The sequence below is a fragment of the Carassius auratus genome, chromosome 24, assembly GCF_003368295.1.
Source record: "Carassius auratus strain Wakin chromosome 24, ASM336829v1, whole genome shotgun sequence".
NCBI lineage: Eukaryota > Metazoa > Chordata > Actinopteri > Cypriniformes > Cyprinidae > Carassius > Carassius auratus.
Window position 1 is genome coordinate 17,382,287 of NC_039266.1, and position 27,833 is coordinate 17,410,119.

Here is a 27,833-nt window from a genome sequence, read left to right on the forward strand (position 1 = left end):
CATCTTCTTGTGTGCAACTTATTAGTTAAGCACACTTGAACTATATTCAATTTCTTCAGATTGTTCCAAACCTGTATTACTTTCTTCATAAAAAGTTTTTTTTTTCATATAATGAGAGTTAATGGAGTCTAAAGTTGTTTGGGGCCCACTCATATCAGTTGTACTGACAGAAACAATTATTCTTTCTTGTTCTGCTGAAGAAATGAAGTCATAGAGGTTTGGAACAACATGAAGGTGAGTTAATGCTGACATTTATGCATGAACTATTTAGCAATACCAGTAAACTGTGTCAAACCTGCGGTTGTTCCTACAGTTAAACTTCTCATTACGTTGTGTAACGGAACTCGGCGTTCTCAATGGCAGATCCGGTAGCCTTACTGTGAGACGGCAGCATAATTTGCTGATGGCTGTTTTGTAGTGCAACAAGGATTAATGTGACAGGAAGTGAATCAGTGTTATATTGTGACATGACATTCAACGGTCACTTCGTTGAGCCAACAATGGAGTAAACAAACCAAACAGAGCTCAACGCAAGGGATCGTTTTTACAGAAATACCACCCGAACATCCACCCAAATCAAATACTTGAAAAAAAAAGAAAAAAAAAAAAAAAATTATATATAAATATATATATATATAAATAAATATATATATATATATATATATATATATATAAACCTTAATGTTTAATCTTAATTCTATATATTTTCATTTAATTTAAATATTTTATACAGATATTTCAAAATTTTTACTGAACCGGTAAAACAAATTTTATCTAGACAAATAATAATAATAATAATAATAATAATAATAATAATAATAATAATAATAATAATCACTACACATTTTTTGAGTAGCAACATAAATAAGAATTACACAAAAAAGTGCAATGTGTTTAAACAAAAACTAAATATCTCAGATGCCCATATTTAAGGGAAATAACATCAGGATGGTGCAAGAAAAACTTTCAAGCGAGATACTGAATGCCTGTCAACAAGGGTGAAGATTTGCGTCATTTCCAAACGAGTGCAATACTTTAATGCCCAAGACCATTTAAATGGCTTCTTTAAAACCTGACCTGAAACTATAAACACAGAGCAAATGCAAACGCAACTGAAAGTTAATGCGAAAGCAGTCTTGGCAGTGCAAGGGTTACTCACACATTTACACACACCAGCAGCAAGTTGTGAAATACTGAAAACTGAACAGCTCCCTCCACATTCTTACCACATCCTGAAACTACGTCAGTCGAACAATACGGCACAAAAAACCTTATCGTATGAGTGAGATAAACAAACTCCTTCAAAATAAAAAACTCATCCTCGCCCTGTCTGCATCACCACCAAACACAGATGATATGACCTCCAACAAATACAATTCAAGCAAGCTTGTCAGCCTTCCATCCACACACACACACACACACACACACACACACACACACAATGATGTGATATACCTTTGGCTCTTCACTCGCAAACTAACTGCCAAAGGTTTCAGCAAGAGCCCACAAATATGGTGGACACCAGAGGATCACAATGCTTCACATGCCGCTCGGGAACGGGCTGCTCTGCCTAAATGGCAAAAACATGCTGTCGAGCTTCTGATAAGTCATTGATGCAGTAAAGTAATGCAGAACATGAATAAGTGTGTGAATCACAAGCACAGGCACATCAGAGACACGTTAAATGCCTTAACATTCTAGAAAGCACTGCATAATCTAACATGTTATTGGGATTCTTGAAAACACGTTGTAATTACTAAACACAATTCGAGTGGCGTTTTTCATTCCCTGGTCTTTGTTGTTTCAAGTGTGTTTGGGCTGCATGTATGTGTAATTGTGACTGATATCGCAACACTCTAGTTTTTGGGAAGCCGATTGTTGGTTTACAAAAAGCATGTTTGAGAAAAACAAGTGTGGGAGAAGTTGAGAGGGGAAAAAGAGTGAAGAGAAGAATGACGATGGAGAGTGAGAGATCCTGGCCATCTGTGAAGTTGGCTACAGCCCAAACCACTGCCCCCAGAGTCCAGGCACATGCTTAACTACCGCCCTCTGCTATGGTTCCTAACAAACACAGCAGTAAGGGGCACCTACACACACACACACACACACACGCTAGCGTTGCAACAGTCACTTATGTTTTATGACTGCACGAACACAAAAATTCTGTGTTTACAAAAAGATAATTGCCCTGCTTCTACGAGTCTGCAAAGTGTGTGTATAACCGTCTAAAATGCTACTGCTTCAACTCTGAGGCACTGTTTGTGACATACAGCAATCTGTTGAATGGGGTGCTTTATAACGGATGCATGGAGATGATAAAACATTTTCTCTTATCGCCAACAGTGCAGAAACCATTCTTAATTTGAGCGAAAACTGTAAAAACTGTGGTTCAACGTTATGAAAAAATTGGAGTTGTCTAAAATTGAGGCTATGTCTGTTGGCTCTGAAGCCATTTATATGCTGGTGTCCTTCTAAAAATGAACTCCTACCAGATATACATATTTTAATATATATACACATATGTGGACACACTAAATACCTTTACAGTGTTAATATTAATATTCTATTATTATTTGGTATAAAACATACTACTACTAGTATAATAACAAACAAAAAAATCATTTTTCTAAAAGGAACAACAACAACATGTTTATATTATCATTCAAAACGACATCAGTGGTATTTTTATAAATGTCAATATTATCAAAGCTGATGGTATAATTATACACACCTTTAAAATACAATAATAATACATTAAATATTTACTTTAAATGTGTACATATTGCTATTTACAATGATATTAACATGTATTATAGCTGTAGATATAAATATATATTTATACATTATAAACACACATGCACATATTTTATGTATATATATTTAATATTTATATATATTTAATTGTATATCCAAATTTTAATAGAAGTTAATATAATATTAATATTGATTCTATTAGAAAATGTATGCTCCTACTACTTCTGATAATAAATATGTATTACACATACAAAATATAATTATAACACTGTCTTTCAGATGAGCAGAGCAAAAATATTGATGACTCATCTTGAACTATACTATACTGCCATTGACTAGAAATAGCTAAATTCATGGTTTATGAATGTGATGTTACTAAAGCCTACTTCAAGACAGGAAAGAACACTTGAAAGTTTCAAGTTATTTAACAAGGTATAGAATCATTTAAACTGAATATAAATATGACATGACTAGAAGTGGTGACCTTAACTTGCTGGAAAGCTGGGCTACACATACAAATCCGAGACCTGGCTGACCTCATCTCTACATAGATAGAGGCTGCACTGCAAGCTGGGTCAGGAACAGGCAGGCGAATGTGACCAGTGTATGCGTCACTACAGAAATCCCAAATACACGGTCCTTCCATACAGAGGGAGCACAAAGGCCTGGACTTGTCAAGACCGAGGGCCAAGAAGAGCCGCTCTGGGTCTATCCCACATTCCACCCACGGATGAAATTCCAGCAGAAATCTAGGCAGAGCTTTGGTGGGTTTCAACGCAAGCTCTCTAGGAGGCACTTAGTCATGCATTGTGTTTTTAGAGAAGACGGTTGTAGCTGCTGGGCTTTCATGCATGCAATGTAACAAACAGAGATAAGGGACAAATGCTTTTGCACAAAGCTTGCCAAAGCAATGCCATTAAGAGAGGCAAATAGGTCTCAATGCATTCTGGGTCAAACTCCCAATAGACCTCAAAATTGTAATAAAATCCAAGCAAAACAATTATTCCGCTGGCAGAACACCTGTCAGGATGGAGAGCGAGTCAGAAAATCTATGATACAATGCTAATGTGGTTATTGTTGTGCTTTATAACAATTTCAACCAATCAGCAATCACTAGTTTGACTAGAAAAGCAGTAGCCAAATACATTTGCATGTGTTTTACTTAAGAGATGCTGATAGCATCTGGTAGGCTCAGACAACCAGGGGCAGTTGAGGCAATACACTGGACAGAAGGGTTATCTAATCTGACTCCTAATACAAGCGGTTGCTTGGTGATATGACCCTTATTATTGACCGACTAAATCTTAAATTCTGGCCCTCGAAGCCCCGCAGGGCTTCTTTCACTAGCTGAGCATGTTATCTCTCTCACTGTGTGAGCTTGCTGCAAGACTAGTCACTTATCATTTATCAAGTACAGTGAGTGACAATGCTTTGACATGGAGATATGCGTTATCTCTCATTAAAGATTTAATACGCACCGACTGCCAACAATAGAATACAGTTCATCTTAAAAGCATATGCACCGCCTTTATACGTGATATATATAACATGAGAGCATTATTACTTAATGTGCAACCAACTGTTTTACTGCTTCATCACTTTATATTTATTTTAAAAAGCATGCAACACTTTATATCCATTTCAACATGGTTGAAAGAGATGCATTAACCCTTTAAAACATATTGCATCATATATTGAATTAATAAAGCCCATCAATTATGAACATGATCAAAACTTGATAGGCTGAAAAAACCTGTTGCACACACATCTACATTTTCTGAATTCATTTCTTTTAGTATAATTCTAAAAAATATCCACCTTTAGGTCATGTTATATATGTACTGGATCACTTAGATTTACTTGACACTTCATGTTTTCTTGGAAACTAATATTAAAATTTGCACATCTTCATTGCATTACAGTAATTTTTTTGTCCCACAATAAAAACTACAGAGTTTCAATTATAAAATGGTGACAACTGATATTTATATGCATTATGTATGCAGTCTGCTATACTGTTATAAAAATGCAATTATTTACATTACAATTCACCAAAATTCTATCTTTAAGTCTATAAATACCATCTTCACTAAATTGCATATTTTTGTTCAGTTTGGATCTCTGAGGAATTTTCTTTCACATGTGTGAGCTCCATATTCTTATACGAGCCATGAAAGTCTGATGCATCAAATATTATACAAAACATACACGTATACAAACTTGTTTAAAAAGGGGTTTAATAAACTTATATTCTTCTCTGACTATTATTTCACATCATGTCTGGCTTACAGGGTTAAAAACACCAGATTAGAGTAGCAGAGAAACACTTAAAATCTCCCCAAAGGACAAGGAGTAACAAGTTGCAAGGGGGCTGTCCAAGAGAATACCCAACAAATTCAAACATTGTGTGTGTGTGAGGGAGAGAGTGACACACTTTCAGCCTGAAAAGACTGTCAGCATGTGGCCCAAAGGGACAACAAAACATATTTTGTGTTGCCAACACCGCAGTATGACAGCAACAACAGACAATTAGGGAAAATAACGCTGTCTCTTGTCAAGGCCTGACACTTGGGGACTTCCGAGTAAATAAAACAAGACCCTGAACAAGCACAAGAATAATTGAGCATGGACAGAATTTGGGCCTCGTCTCAAAACCTTTTGAGCAGGCTACCTAGTAGGGGTGAGAACCAATAATCGGTTTTATTTAAGAGGTTTGGTTTTGTTAACAATTCACGAATGTGTATACTTCGCTAAAACAGCCTGAATCTACATCACGAAACATACAGTAATCCGATTCCAATTCAAATTAATCTTTAAAACCCGGTTCTTTTTAGTGAACCAAAGCAGTCTGAATGGCTGCTGAAATAAACAGACTTGCTAATCACTTTCGCAGTAATTCTGGTCTTTTGATAGCTGTGGTTACTAAATAGTTCATATGACAACTATTAGTTAAACATACAAAATTATGAATTTTGTTGCGGCGTTTAAAATAAATTAACAAACAGATTAAATGTTTTATCATTCATTAAAAGTCATTTAATGACAGAACAGTAAAAGCAACTTGAATTAGGCTAAATTTACTTTCTCCAATTATTCCTTCAAAAGTAGGCTACAAAATCTAAGATCTAGAACAGTCTAGATTGACAAATCCGTCTTGTCGGAACCAGAACGGTTAAATTTTCTACAGCATGCAAAATGTTTGAGCAACATTCGCGCGTTCCGAACATTCGAAATGATTCGAACCAACGTTCGGACCGCGCGGTGATTCTCTAGGTAGGCAGCTCGCTAGGTTTTGACACACAGCCAGGATGTTTTGTTCTTTACCTGTGACAGCTGCCTCGGGTCGGGGGCTCCGAATAATGAGGAACTAGAGCTGAAACTAATGGCTCCCCTCCGGCTGAGAACATGTTTGGGAACCGGCCTGTCTAGAGGCAAAACCGGTAACTGATAACATAATTCCATTGAATAATATCAACGCTATGGATCCGGATCAAAAATTATTCAAACCCGCCGAACAAAAAGTAGTAAAACAATCAAAGGAATCAAAAGAAGGCGGAGAAGAGAACTTGCATGGAACTTGGGCGCTGTTTGCAACTCTCAAAAAGCACGGGAATCCCCTCTTCTTAAATTGCAAATAAAAAATATCAGTTTAAATGCTCAAGAGGCGAAGAGCTTCATTTTGTTTGGATCGATCTGGTTCTCGCGCACACCGCCTTCGTTATTGATATGGTCCATATTTCCCCACGCGCGTGTCTCGTGCTCCATTTCACTCGATTTTTATTCATCAGGCTCGTTTTTTCTTCCTTTCTTCTCCCGTTTCCCATGCAAAGACCACGGCCTGTGGGACGACGAGGCCTCTCCTCTATCTTTTTAGTATCTTTAGAAAAAAATGCTTCCTCATTTTTTAAACTCCGTCCAGTCGTGAATCATCATCATCGTGCAAATGGCTCCGCAGTCTCGTCTCCCAAATTAAAACAAAAGGCATGACCACTTCAAACCTCGATACTGATGCTTGGAGGAGAAAACGGAGATATCCGGCGAATATATAAATAAATGTAACGTTACGTGAACTTCTATCCGTTTAGCGACAGGTTTCACTCAAGCTCTGCGCTGCATGAACATTTATTCTCCCTCTCGTTTTTTTCTCAATGCAGACGCACAGATAGCACCCGTAATTCAGCACACACTCAATGCAGCACTGTATATTAACCAGAAGAAAGTGGCCTTGGTGAAATAAAAACACGCCCCGCGACCACGCCGTGCGTGTGTTGGCACATGATGTTCGGTCAGTGTCAAAAAGAAAACGCAAAACGGGAAATAAATTACGCTTATTACATACGACAGTCTCAGTTACTCCTGAACATTGTAAGCTGTTTCCGAACATGCACCACCTGCGAAAGAGATAGGGTTGTACAGAAAGCGTTCACAAAACGTCCTAGTCTCTTTGAGCCAATAGGCGCGCAGCAGATCATGTAACGCCCGTTCCCATTGGATTACACCCTACAGCGATTTTGAAACGGCGGATTTCATTGGCGCTGCTTTCAAGCCTGATTTATGCACTCGTTCAACTGACTGTACGGACCTCAACAAGGGTATTCCACTACAGCGGGGTTTGCCCTGCAGCCGGTCTACATCATTGCCAGTGATTACCTTTTCTCGGCATGAGTCATCCAGTTATTCGTGAGCAATGAGCCAGTGTTAACTTCTCTCAATAATAAAACCCATGAGTAAACGTGTTTTTTTTTCTTTTTGAAAAATAACATTTTATGATTTCACCCTTCATAGTTTCTTTCTAAAACCATGCCGAGAGACCATCTAAGGCCACCAAACCATCATACACTGGTTTAAGCTGATTTTTCCAGTGTAATGTAATGTTCATGTTATCGTACCTGTAGGCCAATGCCAGATCCATGTGATTTAAATGGACACATTTAGCAGAAGCTTTTATACAGAGACTTAGAAAGAAGAACAGAAGCAATCTGTCAAAACAACAACAACCATGTTAGTAATATAAATTTACAGGTTTAAGAGGAGAAATGCTCAAAGAACGTTTTTTTTTTTTCTTTTGTGAGTGTGATTAAACATAGTAGGCTATAATACACATGAGTTCATTTCTTTTTTTACAGTTTTGCCTTTATAGTGTTTGTTTGCTTAAGACAAGCGTACCACAGAGAACTTTGTAAGTTTAAACAATAAGCATGTTGTCAGGCATTACCAGATAATTGCATGACAACACATAGTCAATAGCAGTCTCTAAGTATCATATTGTTTGCCGAGGTACAATATGCATGGAAACGCAATTCATAATCATGAACTATGGCTTATGGTCTGTTACAGTTAAAAAATATAAAAAAATACATACATACATACATACATATATATATATATATATATATATATATATATATATATATATTAATGTGGAAAAAGTATAGGCTACACTTGAAATTGATCCTCAAGGTAACTGTGTGAGCCATGTTTTGGTTCTCTGTTTTAACTTTATTAGTTCTCAGTGGCTCCATAAATAAACTTTCACATCAAGAACCATTTTTGGGTTCACCAAAGAACCTTTCAATGAACAATTATTAAAAGAACCATTTTTATAGTTTAAAGAGCATTTGAATAACTTAAATGACTTTTTTTCCACTATAAAGAACCTTTTGTGCAATGGAAAGGTTCCATGGATGTTAAGGATTCTTCATGGATCAACCAATCCCAATAAAGGACCCTTATTTTTAAGAGCGTAGAACCTTTTTATTGCACAAAAGGTTCTTTATAGTGGAAAATGCTCTTCAGATATAAATGTTCTTCACATTGAAAAAAATAAGAGTTATTTTAAGAACTGTTCACTGAAATGTTATTTGATCTATGGCATTGCTGCAAAAAAAAAAAAAAAAAAAAAAAAACTTTTGCAACCTTTATTAAAACATAGAGCCATTTTTTAACATTATCCTTTCTTTTGCAATCAAATAAGCAGACATTTACCTAGAAGCAAAATAACCAAGCTCGACCCACTCTGTGCAAGTTCAACCCAGTCTTTGGGTCATTTAAAATCTTCAGTTTAAGTCGTAAAGCTTTGCAGTGTTAGCAAATGTTTTAACTTGAGTTTCTGGAGACCAAGGGACAGTGGTGAACCGTGCCATGGCAACAGAGGCCATGTGCCAGTAGTGAGTATAATTGCTCCCCCCCCCCCCACTGCTCACAACACAATTCTGCACAACCAAACCCCAGACCATGCAGTCCTAATCCGTTTCTAGGCATCTTGAATATACACTGCCAGATCACACAGATTACTAGTGCTTTACCCCAGTGCACACCAGAACTTCTTGGAAATATTATACAAAACCTTTGAGATTATTTTCTTGCATGTATTGTTTATCTATGTTGATAATTACTGGTGTTAGTGGGACTTAAACACTGGGACTAAACAGAGAAAGCAAACACTTCACACTTAAGAAGATAAGACTTCTGGCATCATGCCTATATCTGCCGGTGTAGTTATTAACGGATCTGTTCATTCACTTACTTATACAATAGCATTTAATCAGTGTCAAGGACCGCCTCCCGTCTACTACCGTTTGCCCCACATGCTGCTCATTTGGGAGTATCACATTTCCTGACTGAGGGGCAATCATTTCATTAATGGTTTGTTTCTGAGGCTTAGTTTGCCACAGATGCCGTTCCCCAGGCAGACGTTCTTTGCAGGAACAGCCTCCTGAGGAGACAATGATGAGGGGTGGCGAGCAGCACACCTGCTAATTCCCCTCGAGACTCCATGTATCCACTTGCAATGCGACCCTGTGCTCTGTAGCAGTCATCAGGAGACCATAAACAAGAGGAGCGCCGGCATAATTGATACTGCTGCTTGACGTCAACTGGCCCACTGGTGACCACCCTGTTGTTTTGACTGCTGCATGTGGTTTTGAAGAAGAAGAAGAAGAAGAAGAAGAAAATATGTGAATGTGACATTTCTGTCTTTTTTTCCATATAATAAGTATTATAATTTAGGCAGTTGTAGAAATGTGACTTTTTTTTGTCTATACAACAAGTATGTAAGCTTTTTCCATTAACTTGTAGAGTTTTAGAGTTGTAAATCTGTGCTTAGTTGCCATCTTGTGGTGATACAAGGTAATTGCTATATATATATATATATATATATATATATATATATATATATATATATATAAAGATGAAGAACCTGAACAAAATTTATTAAAAGAAAAATAGCAAACATTTAAATTGAATAAATACTACATCTAAAAGGTTCTATTGTGAGTAGAAATTTCTTTCCAAATTCATTTCACACAAATGTATTATATTTCGTTTTTTACTATATTAATTGGGTGATTAAACAGGAAAATATATAGCTGCCTTATAAAGTGTAGGATGGGGGTCACTTGCAGAAGCATGATAATATTTGGGGGTCTATCAAATAGATTAAAACCTATGATTTAGAGCATACTATATTTGTGAGAATACAAATAATCAAAAATGTGTGGAGAACATTATGTAGCTTATTGAATAAATTATGTTTGATGGCATCTCTGGTCTGGTCACTTTTTCATCATACAATTTACATTACTACTGTACTCCTTAAGAGTTTCAAAATAATGAATGTTTGAAACATAACTTTAGTACAATTTTTTTTTGTATTCTAACTTCATGCATTGTCTTGTATTTATTTAAAATGCAATAAAGCTTAAACATAAATTCTCGTTTTTTTAGTTCACAAACACTTTTCAGTTTATTCACAAATATCTTGAAAAAAATTAATCGTTTTTTAGTTTATTTCTACATACAGTAGTAAAATATGGACAACATTGTTCATATTAGCATGCGTAAATATATTGCTGACAACATGCGCGCCTTCTCTGACGTGTGTTACTGTGGAGGTCATTTTGTCTGTTAATTTTGAACACTCATTTTTATTATTTTAGATCAGTATAATTCTAAAAAAAAAAAAATCTTCTTTTTTTCTTTAGTTTTTGCTGCACAAGCAATGGAGTTTTGTTGAATATGCATTTAGACGTCACTACGTTTGTCACGCAATGGCATTGAAACCAGCAATTGCAGAAGGACACCACAAGATGGCGATCTTGTATCAGCAAGAAAATGCATCAACTCGCGGGCATTCATGCACGCACACAATGTGAGACTATAGCTAAAAAGTTGTATACACATTAAACCTAACCTTTTATCCTCTCCGTTCCTCATGGTGCAGGTTTAAAAGTCAGTTTACAAGCAAATAACACGGGTTCATCCTTCATCCATCAAACATCTTCCATCACAAGCTTCCACTCTCTGTTCAAGCACCAGGCTCTGAAACCTAATGAACCTTGTTGGTAACCATGTGAAACTGGCCTGAAGTTACCTGAGCTCATGACTAGTTCCATGTATAATTCATCCCCTCAGTAATCTACTCACCTTCAGAGAAGGAATCTGACTCCATTAGCCTGTCTACCTGCCCTGGAGAAGGACTTAAGTTTGGAGGTATCAGGTAAGAAAATGAATGATCTTCTGTGGGATTTGGAGCAGTTTTGTAGAAGTGAAGTAATTTTGCTTCTTACTTCTGCAGTCAGCCATTGTATAGCTCAACAGAGATATGAAGGCTGTATCATTTTTAGAACTAGTTAATATTCTATGAAGGCTCATTACAAAAGATGGAATTATTCAGGGGGTGGGGGTTGGAGGTTATCAGATAATCCATGTCAATATATATTCTCTGCAATAACCTTCCAATGGATGTCCTTTCTTAAAAACAGAGAGATTGCTTTTGAATCTATGTAAAAAAAATAAAAAAATAAAAAAAAATCAACTAGGTCCGGGTTGATGTGGAAAGAGTGACGTTGTAAGTCTCAAACCAAACGTCATTTCCCTGCAAACACAGAACATTCCCCATTCGTTTTCCTTTTGGGAACAAAAAAAAAAAAAAAAAATGTTCTGGGAAAGCATTGTTGTTTCTTTTTCATCAAAAGCTAACCTTCCCAGAACATTGTAGGGATTTTTTTTTTTACACCTTTTGTGACAACCTTAAGGGAGCCTACACAGAACATGGTTATAAATGGTTATTTTTAGGATTTAGATTTATAACCAAAAACTAACATTCCCAGAATGTTGCAGGGATGTTTTCATGACAACCTTAAGTGAACCAACTCAGAATGTTCCCTAATGGTTATTTTTTACAACCAAGAGTTTTTTGTTTTTGTGACAACCTCATTTTTTCAACCATTATAGCATTCCATAAACATTCTGGGACCCAAAAACTCTTCGCTATAGGTTGTATCTTGTTCGCCACCCATTCCAGGACAACTGCTCCTGACCTACTGTCTTCTCCGATTTATGAACAGTTTCTTTGTTCTTTTGATGTTAAGGTAATGGTTTAAGATCATGGCTGAACAAAGGCAACGAGCCCTGTCCACATCAGGAGAGGCTCTGTACCAGGTTCTTGGGCTTGACAAGAACTGCACTCATGATGACATCAAGAGATCCTACAGGTAAGACATGATTCACAACCTATTTGTTCCAAGGCGCATTTACTGTACGAAGTTTGGATTCTACTTGGGGTGAACGAGGGAGCAAAGGATAGAGAAGGTGCCAAACTGCGACTCATTCCTCTATAATCTCAGCCTTCAGTTGCACTGGAGCTGCATGAATATAAAATGACTTCCACAAAACTAAAATATTCATTATGCTGAACAGATGGCATCCCTTATTTTACTGGGATCAGGAATGATAAAGGAATCTTAGATACGAGAGCGTGTTCAGGGGTTCACGACGTGTGCATGAGTGATTCTGCACTATAATTTACATAGCTCCATGGAAACGTGCCAACCTTGCCTTTGGTGGTAATATCTCGACGCTTACACCATAAAATGTTGGTTTCACTTGTCAGTCGGTTTAACAAAACGTTATGCTGCAGCAGAGCAGGGCAACCTGGGAAAAATATATACAGCATTCATTCTTTGTCATACATAGAGGAGAATGTATATGCAAGACAGTAAATAGTTTTTATTTTCTGTGGCTGCTTAATATATATATATATATATATATATATATATATATATATATATATATATATATATATATATATATATATATATATATATATATATATATATATATATATATATATATATATATAAATCATTTTTTATACAGTTTTCCAAGGCTGCAATTTATGCACAACCTGTGCTGTTTTTGTGTCTTGTATGCTAAAACACGAAGACGTCAGAGAGCTTCATTAGACACTTTCATTTCTAACACCATACTGATTATAGAGTAATTGTTCTAATTTACACGTTGTTCAAGGAGGCATTTGAATGGTTAGCATTTTAACAGCACTTGTTTGCTGTTAATGAAAATATAATCATCAAAACTCTTGCAGAAGCCATTGTCTTAATCAAACAATAACAAGCAAGCATGCACAAGGCATAATAAATTATAGATTACATTTTTAGTTTTTGGTTCCGCAAAAAAAAAAAAAAAAAAGGTTATTTCATGTAATGATTTTAAGATTAAAATTCTTTGCTGTTTTTTTTTTTTTGTATTAATAGATTTATGCTACTCCACACCAAAACTCCTTACCATAAATATTTATAGTTTGCTATCTGATCATCCACAACCATTTTGAGCTCGAGGATATTGCATTTCACAGCATTATAAAATGTCAAACTCTTCCTTATTGCTGCAGAGTGTTTTTTGCAGAGTTTGGACATGCTGGCAGTCATTCAGAGCAGACCTGAACTGAGTCAGAGACAGAGACGTTTGCAATGCACTGCTGGTTCTAATGGGAAAAATGTCAGACTTGGTGACGTCCCTCTCTTCACCACCCCTCATGTGCAGAGCAGCTTTTGGAGGCACTAATGGGGTCTGCGGTCTTGCCGACACATAGACAGGTCAAGCAGCGTGCGCATAAGACAGCTAGCCGCAAAAGATCACACCCTGCTGAGATCATCAAACAGACAGACAGCATTTTAAACTGGCTCGTGTTAATGAGTCTCCTCTTACTGTGCGCGAGTCCACAAGTATTTGTGTTTCTTTTTTAAGCTAATGGTTGTTTTATGTGACTCTCATTAGGGGAATACAAAGAAAAGAATCACATTCTTGCTGAGAGTCTGTATTTCTAAGGTCATTTAAATATACTCCGTCAATAACATTGATCTGAGGGTCTTTCAACAACTTCTGTTCATTACATTTTCATTTCTAAGACTTGTGTATGATCCTCAGGTTGGTTCAGCTCTTTACAGTCAGGTTTTAGAATAAATGTTTCATTTTTAAATGTCCTCCCGTGTTTTTTTTTTTTTTTTTTCAGGAAGCTTGCTTTGAAATATCATCCTGACAAGAACCCCGATAACCCCGATGCCACTGACAAATTTAAAGAGCTCAACAATGCTAATGCCGTGCTGTCTGACGTCACTAAGAGGAACATTTACGACAAGTACGGCTCCCTGGGTCTGTATGTGTCGCAGCAGTTTGGGGAGGAGAATGTGAACACATACTTTATGCTCTCCAGCTGGTGGGCAAAGGTGCGGTATCACCCCCCCCCCCCCCCTTTTTTTACATCAAAATGAAATCTACTCTTGTTGGTGTAATCTACACATTGAATAATATTAATTACATTATAAATTAGTCAAAAATTTAAAAGAGAATTCTATTGGTCATAATAAATCATATTTTTGCATCTTATTATTAATTAAAAAAAAATTGCATCTGCAGCTAACTGGAACAGTGAACATTTACAATGTCATGTTAACAAATAATATAATAAGATTGAATATTGTAATATTAACTCTGAAAGATAAATCATAGAATATTATTGCAAAATGAACAAGTTAATAAAACATTATCCTAATTCATATAAATGCATCTGCTCACTAAATAGTACATTTTTACATTATAGTAAATGATAAGTAAATGATTTAATTTTCTAAAGTAATATTACATGATACAGATACTGTGATGTCTCTATTTTGAATGCATTTGTATCTAAATTAAACCCTGCCTGATTTTGACATTCTCATTTATAGGGTCTGTTTGCCATCTGTGGCTTGCTGACAGGTTGCTATTTCTGTTGTTGTCTGTGCTGCTGTTTCAACTGCTGTTGTGGGAAGTGCAAACCGCACACACCTGGTGAAGAGGACCCGGAGTGCTATGTGTCTCCCGAAGACCTGGAGGAGCAGATCCGCACAGACAACGAGAGAGGTAAGAGGACATGCTGACGTGTTCTTTAGGTGGTCACACACAAGAGAGCACAGAACACACCTCAGTTACTCGACAGCCAGAAGGTTCAACTAACGTAATAACTCATCCTACTTACAAAAATAAATAGTTGAGACTTCTGAGCCAGATGTTTGGATATAATACGCTGTTGTTCTGCCAGTGAGCTGTAGGAGGGTTTTTTTACATCTTGTGCTGCAGTCCCTCACAAAAGTGATAATTACAGTCTGAGTCATTTCTCAAAGTGTGTTTGCATACTAGTTTTTTATAGCATTCTCACAATAAAAATAAACAATGTTTTCTTGCCCTGTATTTGAAAGACAGCATGCAAGATGGTACAGACAAAAAAAAGAAAAAGCCGTGTTTTGTCTTAAATTCAAGCTACGTCTGGTAAAAATACACTGTTGGCGAATCAAAATTGACTTGTGCTTCCATTTTGGTTGACTTGTATTCACCTAGACAAGCTGAGAACACGCAGCACACAAGATCCTGCTTTTATATACTAATGAAGTATAGCAGGCACCTGTTTTATAGCATTTATATCTGTGGTCATTAATATTTGTGTGGGCTAAATGCAGAGCATGAACTCTGAGTACACAAGATGAACAAAGGTCTTGCAAGTTTTGAACGACATGAGGGTGAGAAATTAATGACAGAATTTTCATTTTGGGGTGAACTATCCCTTTAAATATTATATACTAGTGCACCATGTAAAAACCTAAAAACATATTTTTGTCTGCTTCATAGCATTCATATTAATGTTTCCTACAATAATGTTTCTTAGACTTCATATCATGCTGAAGTAGTCTCTAAAAATGCACCCCTGTGGTCTCAGAATCAGAAAACTCTCAGCATTAGGTAAGCCAGTGGACAGTGGGCTGCCCTTCAAACCAGTGATACTGAGCCAGCTCAATGAGGTCAGAAAAGCTCAGCCAGCAGGGGAAGGCCAACGGCAGATTGCTGGGACGTCCTTGGAGTGTACAAAACACTTTTCATTTCAGCAGGAAGTTCAATTAGGAGTGTGAAATGGCATGGCATTAGACAGTGTAACCTCTTGTATATTCCATATTGAACATATGTGACCTCTTTTACCGGTGATTTTTGGTTTTCCAGATGGCGACACTCCGATTGTGATGCAGCCAACCAATGCTAGTGAGAAGACCCAGCTGATCGGTGATGGACACAGAACATACACCTAAATGGAAAAAAGTGACGATATATGTTATTTTTAAAATTCTTTTGGAATATATTGGTGTCTTTTACAATATACAGTTTATGTTAGGACTGAGAAAGCTAAAAATACTCAACTTCTTAAGCTTTGTTTAGCCATGCTGTCTGTAAATAACAGATATTATATTATTCTTGTCCTTCTTGTGGAATTAAAACTGATAATGTGATCAAAACTGATGAATGATGCTCCTTTAAATAATATTATGTACACTTAGGGCCTAAATTTACATTTTCCATATAAAATGCAAATCCATTTTTAACAATAAACATAATGTAACATATTTGTCATTCATTCAGTTATTCATTGTGAAAACAATGATTTATTAAGTTAAAAAGTATGAACATGGTTAAAATATAGCATTAACTGCAGTTAGTTCAAATGTATGGGAAGAAGATGGGAAGAAATTTGATTAATTGATTATATATATGTACATCTATATTCATTGATTATATATACGGTATGTAAATATATATATATGTACGTTATTTTTGCTATACAGAAATCTTACCTGTTCCATACGAATGACTGACAAATATGTAACACAATAGGTTTATTAGTTTGTCTATGTTAAAAATGTGTCAAGTGAAAAAACATATACAAAACAATTTTTGGAGTGCATATCTTACAGGTTTTCAAAATATAAATGCTAATATTTCTGTACATTTAACAGTGGTTTTAAACTACCAGGGGTGATTTTATTAATTTTTGAACTATGGGGATAACAACAGTGGGCCCAATATTATGTTGTGTATTTAACTGTTAGATATCTAAATAATTTAAACAACACATTTTATTTACTCTGTGGCAGTACTCTACATGAATATCGATAGGATATTGCTTGTCTTAACAAAAAGAAAGAGAAAACAAGTTTCCTTCGAGCCGGATTCGAACCAGCGACCTAAGGATTACAGTGATTCCGCTACAGTCCTCCGCTCTACCAACTGAGCTATCGAAGGAACTCAGATTTGCGCGTCAATTTTAAGGATTTTAAAGGAGACTATGAAATACCTTTTGTTTTTTTTACCATAATTTGACAACGTGTCATTTATTCTATCTAAGCCATAATTTGACAACGTGTCATTTACTCTAAGCAAAAATCCGTAACACACGCTAGTAATCGATAGATTATCGTTTCATAATAACAAAACTGAAAAGCGAAAATAATGTAACCGAATGTTCAACATTAGTCTACTGAGGCTAACGTTAAGTGAAAAATGTCAGATGCATTGATACAATTACAGTACATGCCATGGTAATAATAAAACCAATAAGAATAAATTTGCATATGAAAAAACGTGTATTGCGCTACGGTATAAAACACACGAGTTACACTAACTCGTGAGTTATTTTATTTTATTTTTTACTGGTAAGTTTCTTGAAAAGACCTTTGCTAAAGTTGCTAAATGAGTCTACAGGCAATGTGGAGACATTAAACGTCATCACGCCGATCAGATGAGTTTACAGTATTTTCCAATTGTAGTATAATCAATCAATCAATCAATCAATCACCTTTATTTATATAGTGCTTTAAACAAAATACATTGCGTCAAAGCACTGAACAACATTCATTTGGAAAACAGTGTCTCAATAATGCAAAATGATAGTTAAAGGCAGTTCATCATTGAATTCAGTTATGTAATCTCTGTTCAGTGGTTGATATAAAGTACTTGAAAGACACAGTTGTGTAAAAGTAGATATCTTACCAGAAAATGACTTAGGTAGACGTTGAAGTCACCGTTTAGAATATATCTTTTGTGAAAGTTTGTAAAAGTATCTGATATTGTGCATGAAAAGTGCTTATTAAAGTGATATTTAGATGTATTTAGGATAATGTATCTCAGAAGAGACATGGATACATTTAACCTACAGTTACAAATGCATAAATACTGTTGTTTTAACCACAGAACGCTGAATACTGATATTTGAAAAAAAAAAAAATCGAAATATGAAATTAAAACCGCCAGTAGTTGGCAGGAAGTGGATGTTAATGAAATTAAAACAGCTGATTAATTCAGGACAAAGTATTTGACTAAGCATTTGTCACTGATAAGTGATTCGAATCGTTCCTTCAACTGATTCTTTTTCAAAAAGCAGTGAACACCATACATTGCTCAGAGACGCAAAACGGCGCTGTGATCTTTGTTTGGAAACAAAGGCAATAGAGAGTTTGACTCCTAACCCTAGGGTTGTGGGTTCGAATCTCGGGCCGGCAATAACACGACTTAGGTGCCCTTGAGCAAGGCATCGAACCCCAAACTGCTCCTCGGGCACCACAGCATAAATCCAGTGTGTGTTCACAGTGTGTGCACTCTCTGTGTGTGGTAATGTTATCATTACAAGAACACTTACCATATCATAGAATTCAAGAGGATACTCTGTATATTGCATAATACTTCGCTACGTTACAAAACTGAGTAGAATTTGTAGTAGCCTATATTGTTGTTAAATTTTTTTTGTGCTTTGATAAGTCTTTGATCTTCTCATAAAAGCAAAAATACTAAAATTATAATCATATTTAAATCGTATTTTTATGCAGAATATGTAATATTTTTATTATCATTTATTTAATCAACGTTTTTTTTTTTATCTTTTCTGTGTTAACTGTGTTTAAGAGATGCACGTTGAGTCAACCGTATCATTTTCATATTTGGGCAAGTAAACATGGCAACCTCTGACGTGCAGTTTCTAAAAACAGCGCTCAGCGATAGTGGGCCTAGGCGTGGGGGAATGCCAAGCCTCATTATAGAGGCTACAGACAGGCGGTTGGGCAATGGAGAGGGCCTGATTTCACCCCGTGTACAAGAACTGGGGCAATTTAATTTTCTCAGTCACAAACGGTCTCATTCTCAATTTAAGTCGTTGCTGATCAAATCAGGATGGACAGCTTGGAGAAGCAGCTTATTTGTCCCATTTGTCTGGAAATGTTCACGAAACCGGTTGTGATTCTTCCTTGTCAACACAATCTTTGCCGGAAATGTGCCAATGACATTTTCCAGGTACAGTTTCAATTTTTTTTTGTTTATTAACAACATTTATCACAGAAATATTGATATACCCTATTTTAGAAAAAAAAAACTGTTTTATTTATGTGTGGAGGTTTTTAGAACCTTTATTTAGTTATATTAATTGTTGTATTTTACTGTAGCCTAATATTTATTCTAATATAGTGTTGCTTCACCTCAATCGCCTTTTTTATTTAAACACAGACTATTTGTGTTCTACCTAAAGCTAAAATACATATTTATAAATAAACATTAATCACTAAAAAATAAGGAGTTTTGTCCATTTGCTGTCTCAAACTTCCTATCCAGTCCTCAAATCCATACCTTCCCACCAGAGGAGGCACAGTGACGTCAGGTGGCCGTTTCAGGTGTCCATCCTGCAGGCATGAAGTTGTGCTGAACCGCCATGGGGTCTACGGTCTGCAGAGAAACCTTCTGGTGGAAAACATCATTGACATGTACAAGCAGGAGTACATCAGGTTAGACCTGATAAACAAAACCCCTCGGGAAGCTCTAGGATGTCCTTATGGTTTAACAAGATCCCTTGTGTGATGACAATGTTCAAGAGAAATGTAGCCTACAAATGTAGTCCAGGGCTCCAGACTGCGAGCAAAATGTTACCATTTGTGACCCAAAACTGGCGACAGTGATAAAAAATAATAATAGCTGGCGACATTTCGATAAACTTTGTTTTCTTGCGAGTGCGCAGCAGCATTTCCTGCACACAAGTCGTGATGCTCGATTTGTTAATCAACGTTCTTTTTAATGAGTCAGTCCTAACAATTATAGCAGGCTTATTCGATACAAATAGCCGCGAGACATTTTTCAGTTATAACCGATTTATAAACCAGGAACTGTTACTGTTATGTGTACCTTATGTTCCTGAGATTACCTTTATTAATTTTAGTTATAATCTCAACAGCGTTTTGGAATTATTGTATTCTAATATAATGAAATAACAATAGATATTGGTTATAAATGCTGCTGGTTAGGAGTCAATAACTTCTTCCTATTCACTTTTGTTTAGTCTGGAGCTCTGTAGACTAAAACATTTAATCAATTAATGTCTAAACTAATGTGATTTCTATTAATAGGCTATAATTTACAGACTGAAGCCCATTTCCACCACATAAGAAATGCTTTGGTAAATCATAATTATAAGATGATTATAAAATGTAACATAACTGGCCTTTTTTAAATTTCTGATATAATAATTACTTTTTGTTGTTGTTGTTGTTGTTATACGCATGATTACTTTTCCTGTGTGGTGGGCTTCCAAATGGGCTTGTCAAAATTTGTAAAAACTTTTTTTAATGTAATTGCATATTATATTATATTTTTATTGATTACCAAAACATTTTTTCTTATGTGTTGGAAATGGGCTTCCATAGTTACCTCTATTGTAGAGGTAATAATCTTTTGGCCTTTAAGTAAAGTGCATGAAGAAACCTTTTTTCATTAAAGAAGAAAAAAGAAAACAAAAAAAGAGCAGACATCCTTTTAAGAATGAAATTCCCCAAGGCTGAACGATTAAGTTCTCCACCACCCTGTCACTTTGCATCCCACTTAAGCGTTTCACTTTATGAATTCAAAAACAGCTTTTGAATGAGAGGTTCATGTTTAAATCTCTATAAATCAGTGTTTTTCACTGCAAAAGACAGATTACCTAGCGTCCATGTGTCTCCCAAGACCTGAGACTCAGACAGACCAGAAGGCTAAGGATGACAGTCAGCTGGCAGCACATTTATTTTTAGTTCCACCAGTCAGTGTTGAATCTCTTAGGCTACCTGACACACATAACAAACCCTCAATATGTCCATCTGAACTCTAAAGTTATTTCATTAGGCATTAATTTGAAGTCCTGTCCACATCTGAGGCAAAAGCCGAAAGGCATTGAACCTTAGAATCTGTTTTATTAAATACTGTTTAACCTCAGATGTCAGACTTTGATACTCATGGATCTGTTATTCTCCACAGCAGCAGACCTTCTCCTGAACAGAAGGTTGACCAACCGATGTGTGAAGTCCATGAGGATGAGAAAATCAACATTTACTGCTTGAGCTGCTGCGTACCCACTTGTTCTATGTGTAAAGTGTTCGGCGCCCATAAGGACTGTGAAGTGGCCCCTCTTAACAGTATTTACCAGACGCAAAAGGTAAAACTCTTGCGCTTTCCAGGCATATGAATATTTTATGTTTGTCTGCATAAATACGCCAGAGTTTGCGTCAGTGTGTATGTGCTTGTGTGTGCAGCATATATTTTTACAGTTGTGTGTTAATATGCTTACGCACGTCCTCATCTCCAGACAGAGCTCTCGGATAGAATAGCAATGATGGTGGGCAATAATGACAGAATCCAAGGCATCATCAGTCAGTTGGAGGAGACCTGCAGAAGCATAGAGGTTAGTCACCCTGTGTGGGGGCTTCTCCCTCCCCAAAGCCTGGCATAAGAGCAGGATTATTGATGAGGAATGTAAGAACGCTTCCTCTGACAATAGATACACACGCTCTGGCATCGACGAGCCAGGCAGGCAGGAAGCTGGATTCTCTCCAGACCTCACAGTTGCATTCACAGAGGCTCCATGATTGACAAGCAGGCAGAAATGAGCCATCTCTGTTGTTGAGCATATGGCTTCTCTGACGGAAAGTCATTGTGAACAAGGTTGAGGGTTAGATACGGTCGAAGAAAGGAGCAGGCAGTCAAACTATTGATTTACAGAGTGCATTTACACATAAACCGTATTCTTAAATTGTGGTGGTCTATAGTTAGCGATTTACATCAAACATTATGGCTGTGTTCCAGTCGTCCAATAATAGCCTATAAAGTGGCATTTTTCTTTCGTAAAATATTATATGATCATGTGCTACATACCGTTTACATAGAGATCTTAAGATTTTTATAAAGAAGTCTCTTAGGCTCACATAGGCTGCAATTATTTGAAGGAAAAATACTGTGATATTGTAAAATATAATTACAATTTAAAGCAACTATTTTCTATATTCATATATTTTAAAATGTAATTTATTCATGTTATGGCAAAACTTCTTCATTTTTAGCAGTCATTACTCCAGTTTTCAGTGTCACATGATCCTTCAGAAATCATGCTGATTTGCGTTTTAAGATACATTTCTTCTTATTATTAATGTTGAAAACAGTTGAATCTTTGATACAGTTTCTTCAGGATTCTTTGATTAGAATAGAAAAAACAACAGATTTATTTAAAGAACTGTGCAACATAATATCTTATATATGTATATATATATAAGTATAAATATAATAAATATAAAACATTTTATTTTGATTTACTTTTTTTTAAATATTTATAGGAAAATGGCAGGCGACAAAAATCCAAGGTGTGTGAAAAGTTTGACCATTTGTATGCCATCCTGGAGGACAGGAAGAGAGAGATGAATGTGAAAGTTAACGCTGAACAGGAAGAGAAACTCAATTACATACGTCGGCTCACAAGGAAGTATGGAGATCATCTGGAGTCTATGACCAAAATCATGGAGACAGGAATCCAGACACTGGAAGAACCTGAGATGGCTGTTTTCTTACAGGTCCTTTATCCCTACAATAGATTATAGATACAGAGCTAACACAATCATGGATTTTTGTATTATTCGTTTTATAAGGCACAATTTATTTAAAGGGACAGTTCACCCAAAAAAGAAGGTTCTGGCATTAATTACTTAATTACTTAAATCCATGAATTTAAAAGACTGGCATGGAAATCCATGTCAGCGCTGAATGATGTACATAAAAAAAGATTGATAAAATTTGTGGGAACCCTGTAGAAATTAAGTATGTATTGTATACATAATTTGTGTTATCTGAAATAAAAAATCTCTTTTTCTTTCACACATGCCGTACAGAATACCAAACCCCTCTTGCAAAAGTAAGTGTTGATCCTTTCTGCAACATTAATGTGTATTTTGAACAAACACACAAATTGATTTCTTATTGGCTAGAATTGCAGAGGCATCGAATACCTCGCACCTGGAGAGAGTGGAGCGTGGCTATGAGAACATGGATCATTACTCTGTGAGCTTCAAAAGAGAGGGCAGGGCTCTACGTAATATCGACTTCGCCAGAGGTACAACTCACCTGAAATGCTCATTAAGCTGATTCAACTTTGACTATCAACATGTGTTGGTCTAAATCAAGTTAGCTTGTTGAATTGATTTTGAAAATAACGTTTTCATGTGCTATTTAGAAGCCTCTAAAGCATGTTTTCAAATCGTGACTCAATGAGTAGCCAGTTCAAAAGCCAGCTTTGCTATTCAGTATATTCATCAGATTTGTCAGTTAATTTACTAAACTCCATCAGAAGCATGGTGTAAAAACTGTCAGTATTGTATATACTCAGTATGAGGTTGATGGTATCTTCATATTATATATTATATATATATATATAATATAAATGAATACATGTAAATATTTTCAAAATATATTCTGTATGTGTGTGTATTTATGTATACATAATTATATACAGTACACATACATATAGTATATAGACAAAAAAGTTTATTTTGGATGTGATTAATAAATCATTTGATAGCACTAGAAGAAATATATCAATGAATTTTGATGTGAGATGACAACACGCAGTGAACTTCTTAACCGGAGGAAGCGTTATTATGTATTATAGACTGGTATTTTGGCCCGTTTAAAATTAAAACACTTTAAGGATTATTTCTTACAAACACAGCTTTTCACTTCACAAGATGTTAACCAATAGACTGCAGTCATGTGGATCATTCAGTTCAGAGGATCTATTGGTGAGCAAGTGATGTAATGCTAAATTTCTCCAAATCTGTTACGATGAAGAAACAAACTCATTTAAATCTTAGATGGCCTGAGGGTGAGTAAACTTTCTGCACATTTAGATTTCTGGGTGAACTATTCCTTTAAACTTTCATTGTTTGCAGATGATGATGATGATGAGGAGGAGGACGAGGAGGAGGTGGCTGTCGATGCAGACAGCCGGGCAGGGCAAACAGCCTCGGGAGAAGTGGACTCACTGAACGAAGAAGCCCTTCCGCCCCTTCTTCCCCCACAGCCCCTGAGCACATGCAGACCCGGCACATCATCCTAGCTTCACAAAGTGCAAATGTCAACACAAAGTGATCCAGCGTTCATTTTTTGCAAGATGTTCAAAACAATATGGACACCTACAGTTTGAAAACAGACTATTTTACCAGTGCTGGTACTGTTTCTGTTTCAGTAGCTGCTTAAGAAAAGTCACTAGATGACTAAATATAATTGGAGATGACTTAAGAAACCCTTCCAAGATTTGTGGTGTTGTTTACTGCGTAGGGAGTGTTCGCGTGGTATTTCATTGCAGTTGGCACGGCAGTGGTATTTGAGTTATGAATGACATGATTCACTTTAAATGTTCCCTGGATTTCATATTTATAAACATCAACGTCAAATAAAAGGTTACCCTCGTGAGTGTAATCATTTGTAACAGATTTAATTCAAATCAACATCCAGTGCAGTTCCAAAAGCATTGATGTATCACATATACAGCAGATGCCTTATCTACATGAAGAAACATCTGTGGAAGTAATCGCCTCATCTCTTTGCTCACAGGATTGTCTTCCCCTGGTCTTAGAGTAAGCGAAGAGTAAACAAGTGATGTTCGCACATCTCGGTGGTCGAGCTGAAATAACGATGCCAGGACATTGCGCAATGCATATATTCTGGCCCAGTGGAGGGTGAGCAGTGACAGGATGTGCTTCTGTTGCTGGCTTCACACAGAGAACGGCTACAACCAACTTAATGAGGTCCAGGGAGCACAACCCCAAAACAACACTCGGCTCAGCATGTGTGGCTTCCACCTTTGCAATGAATGAATTAGTCGAAGTGACATGCACTCTGTGGTGCTACAATAAAAACATAAGGTTGAAATGTTCTGAGTGCCTTGTTAGTTCACATTTGAGTTATTGATTGGATTTGGATGTGCTTCAGCCGTACACTTTAGGACATGGTTCGGTGAAAGTACACCCAAGATCTCCAGTTGCTGTAGAATGAGTCACCACTCATCAGCTATTTGGTTTGCTGTGAAAAGTTTCAGTCAGCACCAGTGTTTATACTGTATTTGATAATAAAGACACAGTGCAAAGTCCAGGAAAAATTATATTTTGATGTCTTTTTTTGAAAACGTACATTAGTGGCATTAAACGTCAGCAAGTGTATTGATTTAATGAGTCAATTTATATGTGCAAAATACTCTTGAGAAACCTTGTATGTTTATGACTTATTTTTGAGCTTGCTTTTAGGTTCCATTTTTTGAAGGTAGGTGGTAAAAAATTACCTTCTTGTGATATAAGATCATGTTTACCCTTTTTGATTGTAATTAATAAATTATAGATTCAATATTGTATATAAAGAATTGTTCTACCCTTGGTTAAACCACTCAGGAACAAGATGCTTTGTCTGTCAATCATCTCTGGATTACCCTAATTTATTGATTCTTAAAGTTATAAGTTTGCAGACATATTAAAAACATGTTCATTCATTGATACATGCATCTGTTTACGTGATGACTGTGAAATATAAGTAGAGTTTATTTTATTATTTAATCACTTTTTCATGCCAATAATCTAGACAACAGGTGTCAAACTGGCTTTCAAAGTTTTATTGAAAAATATAAATATAAGACATTCTCTTGCACAACAAAAATGAATGGTTGCTCATTAGTTTATTAACAAACTTAAACAATGTACTGTATGTTACAATGAAACTCAAGTCTGTCAGATAAATTAAGCAAAATACAGTACTGGAAAATATTGTCTTTTTTTTTAAAGAAACTCAAACGTTTTCTTCATCTACAGTTCTGAATGATCACTTATACAATAACATTGATGGAGAGTGATGACAGTTTTGCGCTTCATATACACCTAGTGTGCTCTATTCGTCTTCAGTGAAATATCTACAAATAAATAAGTCACCGGTATAAATAGATCATGATGGAAAAGCAGCACTATGGTACAGAATATTCATGTCTGTGCTAAATGTAAAAATATCTTTGGCTAATGGGTTTGCTCATGGTTACTTCCCGAATATTTCCATCATTTTGCGGTTGCTGTGAGCTTGCTGGGCCATTTGTTCGGCTCTGGCCATCTCCAGTACTTCTCGTAGCAGATGAAAGGTCAGATCCAGGGAAATCGGCGGCTCCTCCGACCTGCGCTCCCTCTCCACTGAGTCGAGCGCCCGGAGCGCGTAATTGCCATCCAAGCGACCGATGTTCCCAACTTTCCCCTCCAACAGACGCTGCGTTAACTGGAGCTGCAGTGCTCTTTTGGAATACTGGGATGTCTCGGGGAAGCTGTCGGCTGGGGATCGGAGATAATTCTGGTTTCTGTTACCGAGCCGGATGAAGTACTCCTCCCCTAAGCGTGCCAAAACCGGCGGGGACTGTCGCTCTCCATCGGGGTCCGTGGCTGGCTGGTTGGAGCTGCCTTCGATGGCTCTACATTCATACGGTGGTGGAAAGGCAACGAGCAGAGCCACGGTGGTGACGAGAAAATTGAGCTTCATGTCAAAAAGTGGCGAGGAGAATCTGCGGGAGAAGTGAGTCAATTATGCGCACGATTTCAACTTCTCAGCAACTGTTTTGCGCACTCTGGGACGAAGCTCAAATCTTGGCAGATTCAATTTGTTACTGCACATTCGCATTAATAATTGCATTGCACAAATGTATATTTCTAAGTCCACTTGGGCATTTGCGCACGCTTTAAAGTTGGAGAGCTCGGTGCCTCATTGTGCGCAAAACACGAGGACGCATCCACAGCAATACAAACTAACTAGAATAAAGATTATCAGTTTAAGATGTTATTACCCAACTTTTATTAGGCTACCTCAATATATGCTGTCTTATTCCAGATAAGATGTTGCGTACCTGTGCGTAATTGGTATATCCTTGGATGGTTTTTGAACTTTGCGAGGAGCGTCTGTCTTCCAGTTGATGCCTATCAAGATATTACTTTTAGGACTTCTTCAAAGGAAGGCAGGAGTTTGCATTTATATAGGCACGGTCAGCGACAAGTGTCACGCATTTAGTAGCTTGCGTCTGCGCAGAGGGGAGAGAGAGTTGACTTGAATGAACGTAAGTGAACAGTTTTCGGTTTGAATGAGTCATCGAGGTGTGTGTGTGTGTGTGTGTGTGTGTGGATGTGTGTGAAAGAAGATGCATATAAAACCAGAGGTATTTTAGGATCCTCTATTGATCTTTTCGCATCTTTTGGAATATTTAGAACACTGTCCTATATCTAATATTTTCGAATTAGCTTTATGTGTTATAATCTAAAATATAAAACAAATTATATGAGGCTCCATAATTACGACTTGAAACCCTTCAAAGGAAGTCAAAATAAAATTGTAGTGAAAGGGTCTTAAAAGTTTGTATTTTATTTAACAAAAGTTCTGAAAAAGTTGCAGTCAACAGACGTTCGCGACACAAGTCAAGTTCAAGCGAAGTAGTAACCATGGCTTCCACTTAAGATCGCTATGGGATCATATATGTAGGCAAAGCATGAGTATTGATGTAATTTTTTAGATTTTACTTTTATAGATTTACATATCAGAAAAATATTACTAAACCTGTAGTGTTTGAGACTGGGCAC

At 36.5% G+C, this 27,833-nt stretch overlaps 4 protein-coding genes and 1 non-coding gene across 13 annotated transcripts in view; 2 read left to right on the plus strand and 3 right to left on the minus strand.

Moving 5' to 3' along the window:
- The window catches only part of LOC113042472 (high affinity cAMP-specific 3',5'-cyclic phosphodiesterase 7A-like), a 34,965-nt gene extending 27,805 nt beyond the window's left edge, over window positions 1–7,160 (minus strand). For 4 of the 8 annotated variants that reach the window (XM_026201354.1, XM_026201353.1, XM_026201350.1 and 1 more), the window contains exon 1: window positions 6,079–7,160. In XM_026201354.1, coding sequence (XP_026057139.1) covers window positions 6,079–6,216 — 138 coding nt within the window. In that variant the 5' untranslated portion in view covers window positions 6,217–7,160. The remainder of the gene's footprint in view (window positions 1–6,078) is intronic. The other 4 variants (XM_026201356.1, XM_026201355.1, XM_026201352.1 and 1 more) reach the window with 1 other exon arrangement.
- Window positions 7,161–10,858: 3,698 nt separating this feature from the next.
- LOC113042769 (dnaJ homolog subfamily C member 5-like) lies at window positions 10,859–16,409 on the plus strand. The gene is made up of 5 exons (XM_026201785.1): window positions 10,859–11,251; window positions 12,126–12,248; window positions 14,066–14,279; window positions 14,781–14,955; window positions 16,084–16,409. The coding sequence occupies exons 2-5, from the start codon at window positions 12,142–12,144 to the stop codon at window positions 16,167–16,169; spliced, it is 582 nt and encodes a 193-aa protein (XP_026057570.1). The 5' UTR covers window positions 10,859–11,251; window positions 12,126–12,141; the 3' UTR covers window positions 16,170–16,409.
- Window positions 16,410–17,071: 662 nt separating this feature from the next.
- trnay-gua (transfer RNA tyrosine (anticodon GUA)) lies at window positions 17,072–17,157 on the minus strand. The gene is given in 2 exon segments: window positions 17,072–17,107; window positions 17,121–17,157. It is a non-coding gene; the product is annotated as a tRNA-Tyr (tRNA).
- A 1,781-nt stretch (window positions 17,158–18,938) lies between these two features.
- On the plus strand, window positions 18,939–25,255 carry LOC113042476 (tripartite motif-containing protein 55-like). Of its 2 annotated transcripts, none has more exons than XM_026201360.1 (8): window positions 18,939–19,197; window positions 19,513–19,682; window positions 21,181–21,358; window positions 21,509–21,604; window positions 22,530–22,763; window positions 23,079–23,101; window positions 23,175–23,299; window positions 24,135–25,255. In XM_026201360.1, the coding sequence occupies exons 1-8, from the start codon at window positions 19,078–19,080 to the stop codon at window positions 24,299–24,301; spliced, it is 1,113 nt and encodes a 370-aa protein (XP_026057145.1). In that variant the 5' UTR covers window positions 18,939–19,077; the 3' UTR covers window positions 24,302–25,255. The 2 variants fall into 2 exon arrangements, with proteins under 2 accessions (XP_026057145.1, XP_026057146.1); XM_026201361.1 differs by having other exon boundaries at window positions 21,184–21,358.
- A 635-nt stretch (window positions 25,256–25,890) lies between these two features.
- LOC113042477 (corticoliberin-like) lies at window positions 25,891–27,288 on the minus strand. Its single transcript, XM_026201362.1, has 2 exons — window positions 27,110–27,288; window positions 25,891–26,770 (listed from the first exon to the last, which is right to left on the minus strand). The coding sequence occupies exon 2, from the start codon at window positions 26,746–26,748 to the stop codon at window positions 26,260–26,262; it is 489 nt and encodes a 162-aa protein (XP_026057147.1). The 5' UTR covers window positions 26,749–26,770; window positions 27,110–27,288; the 3' UTR covers window positions 25,891–26,259.
- Between the last annotated feature and the right edge of the window lie 545 nt (window positions 27,289–27,833).

What these genes read in the sequence shown, in the direction of transcription:
- LOC113042769 (XM_026201785.1), top strand. Translation starts at nt 12,142, where the DNA reads ATGGCTGAACAAAGGCAACGAGCCCTGTCCACATCAGGAGAGGCTCTG. An exon ending in TCTCCAGCTGGTGGGCAAAG is followed by an intron (nt 14,280 to 14,780) that starts GTGCGGTATCAC and finishes TCTCATTTATAG; the next exon opens with GGTCTGTTTGCCATCTGTGG. An exon ending in CCGCACAGACAACGAGAGAG is followed by an intron (nt 14,956 to 16,083) that starts GTAAGAGGACAT and finishes TTGGTTTTCCAG; the next exon opens with ATGGCGACACTCCGATTGTG.
- LOC113042476 (XM_026201360.1), top strand. Translation starts at nt 19,078, where the DNA reads ATGGACAGCTTGGAGAAGCAGCTTATTTGTCCCATTTGTCTGGAAATG. An exon ending in GTATTTACCAGACGCAAAAG is followed by an intron (nt 21,359 to 21,508) that starts GTAAAACTCTTG and finishes CCTCATCTCCAG; the next exon opens with ACAGAGCTCTCGGATAGAAT. An exon ending in TAATATCGACTTCGCCAGAG is followed by an intron (nt 23,300 to 24,134) that starts GTACAACTCACC and finishes CATTGTTTGCAG; the next exon opens with ATGATGATGATGATGAGGAG.
- LOC113042477 (XM_026201362.1), bottom strand. Translation starts at nt 26,748, where the DNA reads ATGAAGCTCAATTTTCTCGTCACCACCGTGGCTCTGCTCGTTGCCTTT.